At 41.5% G+C, this 11,099-nt stretch overlaps 1 protein-coding gene across 2 annotated transcripts; it reads left to right on the forward strand.

The window, feature by feature from the left end:
* Positions 1-775: 775 nt before the first annotated feature.
* Positions 776-10,009, forward strand: anxa5b (annexin A5b; the record flags this gene model as incomplete). 2 transcript variants are annotated; one of them, XM_082536301.1, is made up of 13 exons in its annotated part: positions 776-905; positions 1,618-1,671; positions 4,486-4,570; positions 4,899-4,993; positions 6,227-6,340; positions 6,476-6,566; positions 6,766-6,845; positions 6,922-6,972; positions 7,579-7,672; positions 8,711-8,806; positions 9,130-9,188; positions 9,403-9,525; positions 9,612-10,009. In XM_082536301.1, 12 exons carry the CDS (start codon positions 1,669-1,671, stop codon positions 9,672-9,674), a joined length of 954 nt encoding a protein of 317 aa, XP_082392427.1. In that variant the 3' UTR covers positions 9,675-10,009. The 2 variants fall into 2 exon arrangements, with proteins under 2 accessions (XP_082392427.1, XP_082392426.1); XM_082536300.1 differs by lacking the exons at positions 776-905; positions 1,618-1,671 and having other exon boundaries at positions 4,477-4,570.
* Between the last annotated feature and the right edge of the window lie 1,090 nt (positions 10,010-11,099).

Raw genomic sequence — 11,099 nt, forward strand, 5'->3', positions numbered from 1 at the left:
TCAAATCCATATATGTGTTTCAATGGTGACGTTCTTTATTGGTCACATTTTTTTCACGGTGACAGCCATGTTTCTGTCAGTCTCCCCTGACATGAATACCTGCCCTTCTGTTAAAGTTCACCCGTGTTTTTATAGGTTGCATCATCAAACAGTAGCGATAAATTATCTCTGGCACCTTTTGTTCTGTCTCTCTGTTAAAATTAAACTACCATAAAAATTAAAGGTTTTTTTTTGCAAATCCGCAAACTTACAAATTCAGCAGAAGATGAAATAATCATTTCGCCCACCGTATCTTCTCACATCAAGTCATGAAAATAAACACGTGACCGAAGCATTATCAAGGAAATGGACTAGAAGCTGTAACTTGTAAACACTGTGTAGTGCTGCAAATCATTTTTGTGAAACATCCCATGCCACGTTCACAGTTATAATTTCCACTAGGATGTAATGGACACGAAATCAGAAGGAGGTGGAGGGAACCACGCCTTCAGGCTAAACCAACAACTAAGCATCTGTTTGCTTACACAGAAACTTTATAATATGTAATGTCAATATTGTATTTTCAACTTGCTCCGCTTCTCCAAGTACTCCAGAAGGAGCATGTTAGATGCAAAATATCGCACCTCCTCTTATAAACCATTATAAAACACGCAGCATGAAATAAAGACGCGAGAAAGACCCTTGTCATCATTTCCCTGTTAGCAGCTCAACCACGTAAGAAAACGACATTTCCCAGAGTGCTCAGGGGCAAGGCAGCCCCGGTGCCCTGAGCACTGGGGTGTGGCTCACTCACTCACGCGCATAGTTTTTCCAAGTGAGCTTCTCCTGTCTACTTCTCCTCACTTCGCTCTCTGCGGGTCTCTCCTTCCGTCCTCTGAGCTCCGTTTCACAGCTGCGGTTCATCGGTAAGTGCCTCACCGGTGTTCACTCTCACTTATAGGAGACCTATAGAAAGTTCCGTTGTATCCACCAGGTTGTGCCAAGATAGGTATCCCGGACAAAATCTGTTTCCCCTGCGTCCGGAGCATTCGCTGCGAACGGAAAGCAGATCCAATTTATTCCGCCTCCATTATAGCCAACTAGACATGGAAGTAGTGATGTTTTAGTTCTGTGAAAAATGAGTGTCGTTCCATTACCGTTCAGTTTGAGGGTTACTACAGAAAAAAAAAAAATTTATATTATTGTTCTCGCGTGGACGGGATTATTTCAACAAACTGAGGACTTTTTGCCTGATAACTATTTGTATCCTCCTGTAACTTTACTGAATAAAGAGCTAACATCTCCAAAATTACAGGAGTAGTTATTCAGTATAAGAAGTGTTTTTGAACTAAAGATCAAGACTATGGGATACTGTTTGTCCGTGATTTGGAGACCCCAGCTTAGTTTGACGCCTTCTGTCGGGGATACTATCTATCTTGGCACATCAGGGGCACAGCCGGACCCCGTCTCCACCTGATGATAAAAGACTTGTAGTCTAGATAGCAGCTGCTGTATATACCGTACAGCAGGAAACCCTAGCGGAGATGATTAGGGATGAGTTAATTACAGTAGAAAGTTTACCGGAAATAAAGAGTTGTTTCGTCTCCTTGCCTGATAACATTTGTTTCTCTCCAACAGATCTGCACTTTTTTCTTTCGTTGGAAAAACAAACTTAAAAGACTGTCAAAAATGGTGAGTCCTTTCCACTCTGCTCATTTCTCAGATATCAGCGCAAATAAACACGCAGAACTGAATATAAAACGCTTGCTGATTAATCAGATTTTGCAGAAGTCTCGAGGAATAAAACCGTTATTTATGCAAATGTTTGACTCACTGGCTTTAAGCCGGTAAAGTCCGAGACAACCCCCACTTTATGAAACTTTATAAGGTTCTCGGTGAGCGTTGTTGTTGTCGGGAGACAGCAGGTTAACCTTTGACGCTTTTACAGTTTGTATTGAACCTTAAACATCGTGAAACAGTAAAAGTTAGATCCGTTTTTATATGCGTGTTTTGGGTGTGCGCGCATGATCGTGAGGCTGGAGAGAAATCTCATTTGGGGAAGTTTGGTGTATGACTCATGTGGGCTCTGCTCCATTCGGGTGGGTCTCCTCTGCGTTTTTCCACCTCTCCCCCTCTTTCTGTGTGTAATGCACACATTTCCACATCTGGTCTGGAGTTTAAAGCCAGCCTCCCCCTCTTAAAGGGGAATTTCTTACTTTTCAGCAGTTGAGTTACTAAAAAAGTGTTGTTGTTGTTTTTTTTTTAATGTCATCAGCTGTGCTGTTGTTCGTTTCCTGACAGTTTATTCTGAGAGCGTGTTTACTATGAAGGGCTAACAAAACATTTGAATAGGTCTTTCTTAGACAAGCATTTCTACTACGTGTGCATTCAGATCTGATATATGTAATATTATCCCTGTCAACAACAGACCTCTACTATTCTCCCAACACACCTGTTTGCTTTCCTGACGAGTGTGGACTTTATATTGACTCACACACTTGCACACAGTGCTGCTTCTGTAAATACTTAACTACAGCACATAATGTGGATGCCACAACAGATCAACTGTATAATCCTGTTTGCACAAAGAAAATAAAAGGATGTTTCCTTTAGTGAGCTTTTTAATTAAAGATGGCATAATAATGATACGTTGCATCTTTATGCGGGATCGGGTATCAGGCTAGAGCTGTAGTCGTGATCACCGGAGCTTAACTCTGTTGACAGCATTTGCACAGGTAACAATAAAATGGTACATAATGGAGGACATCCTTTTGCAAAAGCATTGCTAGGTGGATTGTGTACAGTCTCCATGGCAACAGCAGCCAGTTAAGAAGGATGGTAAGTAATAAGAAGTGCTTTTAAGGAGAGACGCCAGCTGTGATGGCCTGTGGTGTTTACATACATTCCCCCCCACCCTCAGGTCATGCCTGGACCCGCTCAGGGGAATCAGTGCATCACTCGCTACAGACTCCAACCCCTAGCATTCCAGTGTGAGGGACGTGCATTGTGTTATGTTGTTGTTGTCTAAATACCTCCTTGTTCAAGGAGCCACGTTGAGTCTCTTTTTGCTTGATTGGATGATTGGATGCGTGTCATTTTGACATTCCTTCGTGCAGAAACAGACAAAATCCTGGTTGTTAACAGCGACTCTTGTGTTCCTAGACCGTTGACTTTTTAAAATTTTGAGGGTCAGAATTCCAGAAGCATTCCAGTAGTTTTCCTCTCTAAACGTTCCGCTGATTTTTATGAGCGCGGGAGTGTCTGGAATCAGTGCATTGTTGTTACAGAAAGGGACTGTTTTACTAAAAATCAATGTTAAAGTCAAGCTGTAAGTCATTGGGTCATTAATCTGAGTACAAATCAGGAGTAGGTGTACAAAACTATGTGCCTAACAAAGTATACACATCTGACATTGTTCTGTTGTATCGCACAGAGAAATGAATATTTGTGGGCTTAAATCCAGTGATTTGAATTTTTTGCAAAGACCCAACGTCCTTGATGATACTGTACACGTTAAGAATGTGTCCATATAATATCAGCAGTACTTGGTGTTAAATACACCGCACTACATTGAGAATGATAACCTTGGATATAAACAGAATATATACAACTGACAATAACAATATGTGTAATGTAATTATCATAGCTACCACTCTACCGACAAATACTCTGCATGTGTTATTGCAGTTTTCATGGAGGATTTCGTACTTTATCATCTATACATTCACCAACCAGTTTATTAGCTACAGCTGCTTGTTAAAGCAAATATCAGCCAATCATATCAGTGCATGTACGATCCCATAGGTCAAGATGACCTGCTGAAGTTCAAATTGAGCATCAGAATGTGGAAGAAAGGTGATTTTAAAGTGAATTTGAATGTGACGTTGGCTTAGACAACATGAAAGCATGGTCCATCCTGGCTTGTCTCAACAGTTCAGATTGGAGGTGGTGGTGTGAGGATATGGGGAACGTATTCAGCAGGATAGCACACCATTAAGCTAATGCACTCTTTGTGAAGAGTTCCTGTTCCTTCAAGACTGTGCGCTACTGCCAAACATGCCAATAAAGTTTAAACTGTGACACTTCAAAAAAAAAAAAAAAAGATAGCACACCATGTCACAGAGCTCAAATCTTCTGAAACCAGTTCCCTTAACATGAGTTCACTGTATTCAAATGGCCTCTGTAGTCACGAGATGTCAAACCAGTAGAGCAAGATAGATGGGAAACCGACAAATGTGCAGCAGCCGTGTGATGCTGTCTGTGAATATAGATCCTCTAAAGAGTGTTTCCACCACCTTGTTGAAACTAAACTAAACTCAATGAAGGCAGTACTAGCAAGGTGTACCAAAGTTGTGTGCATTTACACATATAAAGGTGTAGAAGTTGAGTGTCTCTGTGGAGAGGTAATCGGGTGCAACAGAAAGAAGAATTTTAGTCAAAAAGGCTTTGGCTTTGGAAAAAAAGTGCAAAGAACAACTTTCTCTGTGCACATCTTCCATGTTGCAGGCCAACAGAGGAACCGTAAAACCCAGCGCAAATTTCAGTGCCAGTGCGGACGCAGAGGTTCTGCACAAGGCCATGAAAGGCCTGGGTAAGTTGATCATGTTTATTCATACATGCAGTTGGGAGAGCTTGTTTCGGGGAATTTCTTTTCAGTGTAGAAATCCCTGCTGTCTGGGTGGAGCATCGCACAGACAGCAGTGACTCACAACCACGTGAGCAGAGTAACTTGAGATGAGTCACTGTGAGCAAACACATCTGCTGACCTAGACTGCAGGCTGTAATTATGTGGTTTGAATAGATGTAAATATGAATCCACCTAGACAGCGAAGGACCATTGTTATGCAATTTGTGCTGCATGCAGCGTATCCTGTGACATAAAGAGCTTTGCTCATGAACCGTGTTTGTTGTCACTGTAGGGACCGACGAGGATGCCATCTTGCAGCTGGTCACGGCTCGCAGCAACGCCCAGAGGCAGGAGATCAAGGCCAGCTTCAAAACTCTGTATGGCAAGGTCTGAACACCTCTTGGACAGCTGTTACCTCGCTCGAGCACATCTGTCACACCTTCAGTTTAACTGTCCCACTGTTATAGCCGAGCAAATCTGTGGGCCAAAGTCACACTGCCCCGCATTAAGCCACTCCAATCTCACTCAGACTCATTCTGCAGTCTTGGCACTTTATCTATAATTCCAAATCTCTGTAATTCTCTATTACAGAGGTTTGGAATGCTCTAAAATGCAGATGATACTAAATAGAACTGTGCACCAGTAGTAAAAAAAGTTACAAACTACAAAAAAGCCCCAATTTTCCTATATTTTTATTGTTGAAATATGATTATCTTAAATCGCTAATACCTTCATGTTAATAAATCACAGCTCTGTGTATGTAAATATTTATTTATCCCTCTAATGTTGCTCTGGGTATTTAGTCAGCGGTCTTACTACAATACACAACATCTGTGCCTGCCTGCGATTTCCTCCTACACGATCAGGAGCAACAAAACCTGGTGCATCTGCGCCCAAGGCTGTTATCTATATCAGATGTTATGATGTAATAGTGTTGCTTAGCAACCATCTACCAACAGGATAAAAATAACCCATTTGTAAAAGTGCAATTTTAGCTTCGTGACAAAGACAAAATTTTCAAAATGCATGTGTGACGTCATCGTTTTGCCTAGCAATAGACCAGAAATACTAAACTTGGGGCATGAACTAGTTTAACAAATCTGCCATATTAACTGTAAAGGTGATGATGACGTATCTGACGTGTTTACAACTGGACCCACGCTGCCAAAAACATTGAACAAACAGTCAATGAATTAGTGAAGATTAGTTACAAAAAAAGAGGTTCACATCTACACCTCTGTTCACCATACAGGTTATACAGTTAGCTGACAGTGCATTAAGACTGCAAAACAATACTTTAATGTGCAATAAACGAAGCTGCTGCTAGCTACTGTCATGTTGGCACAGCTTGACGTAAAAGATGAAACGACAAGCGTCATTTGGTTTAACATTAGCTTGACGTTAACACAAAGGTTTACTGAACCTTTGAGCAGAGCCAGGTAGCTGTTCGAACCCTAATCTGAATCTAAGTGTATTTTGCAATTTTTTTATTTTATTTTTTTGGTTAAGTACAATGAGGCTTCAAAGTATTTGACAATAGTAGAAAGTTGCTTCACACTCTGGGTTTGTGGTGATCCACACCTCGTTAAAGTGCATATTGTGTATCTCCACATCTGTCAGGACCTGATAGATGACCTGAAAGGAGAGCTGGGCGGGAAATTTGAGACACTGATTGTGGCTCTGATGACTCCACCCATTACTTATGATGTGACATCACTTCGCAATGCAATCAAGGTACGTGTGCCAGTGACGGATATAAACCGATCAGAAGTCTCACGCCATGATCTTCATGTACAGACAGAAATTTTAGCACCGATAGCAGCTGGAAACTCAGGCGGCATCTGTGACATTTCCCACTTTGGCCTGTAGGGGGCAGGGACAGATGAGAAAGTGCTTGTGGAGATTCTTGCCTCCAGAACATCTCAGCAGGTGAAGCAAATCGTCGCTGCCTACAAACAGGGTAACACTTGCACAGACACACACAAGTTAGACAATGTTTTTTCACACTGATAATGGTTTCAATATAATTTTAGTGTACTTAAAATGAAGCACATTCAACGTGCTAAGAAGTAAAAGACACCTGTTTTAATTCTTGGAGAAGACACAAATCTTTTTGGGGTCATGTGAGGGCATTGAGTATTGCAGTTTGTTTCCTTCAGAGTATGATGACGACCTGGAGAAAGATATAACGGGTGACACTTCAGGTCACTTCCAGAGGCTTCTGGTTATTCTTCTTCAGGTAAATGTAATCCTCTCCTCTCCTCTCCTCTTCTCTCCTCACCTCTCTTTAATTAAAATGTTCTGTCCCTTCTCAGGCAAACAGGCAGACGGGGATCCAGGCGGAAAGCATCGAGAGTGACGCTCAGGTAGGCTTTTTAAAATATTTGATTCCTCATCATCAGTGGCTTTTGTTTTTAGTCTCACGGCATGACCATCACATGCGTTTGGTCAGGTGTTCAGTTAGTCTGTAAAGATGGTTTGACGACCTCTGCTGGACAACATGAGCAAAACTTCCCTTAAAATGTTGTCATGTTTTTGCTTAGAGAAAAGGTCCTGTGAATCTTTACTAGGCTCAGCTCTTTTCCTCTCTGGAGTTTTTACTGCCAAATCTGATCATAGATAGCTTAGTGAAATGTATCTAGGTGTGATTTCTGTTGCAAATCAATTTTGTCACGTGGAAATCACTTCAAAGTGAAGCACAGTGATTTGGATCGGACAACAACATGCTGGGTCTAGTACAAAGACTCAGTATCAGTGCAGCAGGATCTGAGGTATTCAGGCTTGGTAGTCCACAAAAATGGGCATTCTGGACCTGTAAGACTACAAAAGCAGGATAATCTCCTGCAGAGTTTACAGTAAAAATGTGCAGTTTTTTTCAAGTTTTCTCCTGTACTCTGCCAGTTCTCCCTGTGATTTAAAAAAAAACAAAACAAAAAAACACGCCTTAAATAATTGTCATTTTCTGGTTTTAGGCCCTCTTCAAGGCTGGAGAGCAGAAGTTTGGCACTGATGAACAATCTTTTGTTACCATCCTGGGTAACCGGAGTGCAGAACACCTCAGGAAAGGTTTGTGAGTGTGGGGTAAAAACAGTTTGTATGAGTGGGTGAAGACAGAGTGGTCCAGGGTGTGGACAGTGTTTGCACTCTGAAACAAATTACATCTGCAGCCAGTGATGTCAATTATGTGTTGGCTAAATGAATATATGACAAGATTCAACAGCTTTGATTTGAAGTTTACTCACCTCCACATAGGCTACGTTCACACTGCAGGTCTTAATGCTCAATTCCGATTTTTTGATCAAATCCGATTTTTTTGTCTGCTCGTTCACACTACAAATAAAATGCAACAGCAAACGCTCTCTAGTGTGAACGCTCAAAGCGGCCCGCATGCGCAAAAGAAGATGTCACACACAACGCGCTCTGTTTAGACCCAGAGCAACAGTATTGTTTGACTGATGGCCCTTAATATAAAGACTTCGGACTTTACGTTTCCCAATTTTTGCTTTAAGTTATTTTGTTATTTACATAATAATGTAAATAACCTAATAATGATCCTTATTGCCGTTTAAGAGAGGAGCGGTGCTTCAAAGGATAGCTGTAGATTTCTGTCAGAATCTGCAGATTATACAGTACAAATAAAATGTTTACGTTGTCTTCCCAACAGTTTCACTGACATCTACACTGGATGGCCAGGAAGCGTTCGCGATGTCTTCTCTGGCGCTGATAATTGGCTTCAGTCTTGTGTCGGTGACGTAAAAGGCGGATTTAATGCGACTTGACCGTTCAAACAGCAGTCGCTTTCTAAAACATCGGATATGTATCGGATTCAGTACCACATACGAAAGTGACCCAGATCGGATTTGAAAATATCGGATTTGCGCCGTTCACACTGTCATAGCACGATCGGATATGGGTCGCATAGGGTCAAAAAATCGGATTTGATGCGCTTTCGCCTGCAGTGTGAACGTAGCCTTACTGCCACAGGTTCTTATTTGGTCCTACACACTTTCCCTACACACTGTGGGTTGAGCTTTACTGAAACGGGAGATAAGCCGTATAGCTGCACTAACATCAGACTCATTCCAAACTTTATTTGCATTCCAGTATTCGACGCTTACATGAAGCTGTCTGGATATGAGATTGAGGAGAGTATCAAGAGAGAAACATCTGGAAACCTGAAGGACCTCCTCCTTGCCGTTGGTATGTGCTCTAGACGACTCCCTGAAGTTATTCTTTTGTCGCTTGCCCCCCAAAAAGGAAGGCTTTATTTCAATCCTGGTAAAACAACACAACAATAAACTAAAAAAGAAAGCATCAGCAAATGAAAAAATAATATATAGATAGAGAGAGAGAGATCATCAAAGCTTTTTTCCTATTTGGATCTTGCAAAAACCACATTTCTGTAGCACATTTTAAACTGGGTCATGGCGTCATACTTGGACATTGGTTCAGTTCATCACTCAGTCTTACTACCCATAAGTACACAGTGATGAATTTCCTTTCTGTGTGTGTTTTTTGTACAGTGAAGTGTGCCAGGAGTGTTCCTGCCTACTTTGCTGAAACCCTGTACTACGCCATGAAGGTAACAGCACAGACAGGTTTGGCAGCTTGAAGTGAGGCTATCTGAGTCGGTGCATGTTTGCCAGTAATGGTTTAACCTGTCAAAATGGGTTTATGACATAATGAAGGCAAAAGGGCTTAATGCTTATCACTATGGAGTTATTCATGTATGTTTTACGGTTGTGCGTTGATGTTTGTGAGGTGTTTGGTCACTGCATTGTGTGTTCTCGACTCAGGGTGCAGGCACTGACGATAACACCCTGATCAGAGTGATGGTGACTCGCAGTGAGGTGGACCTGTTGGACATCAGAGCTCAGTTCAGGAGGCTGTTCGCCTGCTCTCTGCATTCGATGATCAAGGTACACACATAATATTTTTACCTACATAGACACCTTGATACTTTTTGCCTTTTCTCCTAAATTGTGCCCGTCTTTGTTTGTTGCAGGGAGACGCCAGCGGTGACTATCGTAAGGCATTACTTGCGCTCTGTGGCGGTGATGATGCATAATCATGGCAATAATCGCTAACGGCAACCACACCTGAAGTGCCTTCTCGGCTGTCGGCTCAGTGAAACAACAAGCTAACCACAAGAAACTCAAAGTCTTGGTTCCTCTCAGCAAAGCTGTCTTGTGTCGGAGAGAGAACACATGAGATCTTTTAAAACTATGATTCCAAACAGTGTCTTTGAAAGGTAGCTAACATTTTGTCAACATGAATGCAGCTTTTATCCACTAATTTCTTCACTATACAACGAAATATTATGCTGAAGTATCAGACTTCAATTGTCTAGTTTGCACTTTGTATGGGAGAACATATATATCCAATAATAAATGCTTAATTTGATGAAGTTCAGTGGTGTCTCGTTAATAATATTGCAGCCAGTATGCTGTTTTTTTGTTTTTGTTTTTTACATATGTATTGACCTCTCATGACCACAAGAGGGAGTCAAAGGAGTTTTGTTAGAGATGAGGTGAGCTGCTGAGCTCTGACCCTCTGTAGGTGTCTTCTTCAGCTGATAGATGGGGAAGTCACTCACTACTCAGTGTTCATCTTCAACATCACAGAAGAGCTGCATGTTTTTATTTCCCAGGCTGTACTAAAACAGAATTGTAAATCATGCAAAGCTAAGTAATTAAAATATTAAAATACTTATTTATTTTAAATTGGGCCTTTGTACAGCCGGTTCGTCCTCTCTCATTTACAAAAAAACTATTACATATAAGAGGCAAATGTGCATTATAAAGGAGGGATTATCTCAGGTCTTGTTATGATACTCTGTCATTGTTTTTGTGGAAGAGGTTGGCATTTATTGTTGCCACAGAACCCGGCAGCCAATAATGAGGTCCATACGTAATATCGGATCGGTCCATCTCTATCTATTAGGCGTCCATTAATATTCCTGTGTGTGATATTTTTGTAATTTGCAGTAATTTTACAAACACGGCAAAGAAGTCAGTCCTTGAATTTGAGTGGAAGAATCCACTTGCAAATGGCTTATAAAGTGAATTGGCTCTGGATACTGGATCACCTTAAGCAAACATTTAAGGATCTGATCCCTGTATCCTGCTTGTGGATTTTCCTTATTATCTGCACTCACTCCTGGGTAAAACAAATTAACCCACAAGATGACTAAAAATAGAGGTGGGGAGACATTTTGGTGGTACTATTTCCTACTTCACCCTTAACCTCTGACTGTGTGGTGACACTTGATTGCACCCTTGAGCTGTGATGAAGGATTTGTTCGAACAGTTTGTCTTTGAGCATCTCTTTTATGGCGTCTAAGAGAGAGGACTGATGTGGAAAAGGTGGAAGTCACACTCCAGACAACTTTTATGTGTCTGTCTGAGGGAGCAAAGAGGTCAGAGGCAACACTCCCTTGTCCAGGTACCACACATATATGCACATGAGTGCACGCATCACACGTCTTACTACT

Source organism: Aulonocara stuartgranti, assembly GCF_965226115.1.
Source record: "Aulonocara stuartgranti genome assembly, chromosome: 6".
NCBI lineage: Eukaryota > Metazoa > Chordata > Actinopteri > Cichliformes > Cichlidae > Aulonocara > Aulonocara stuartgranti.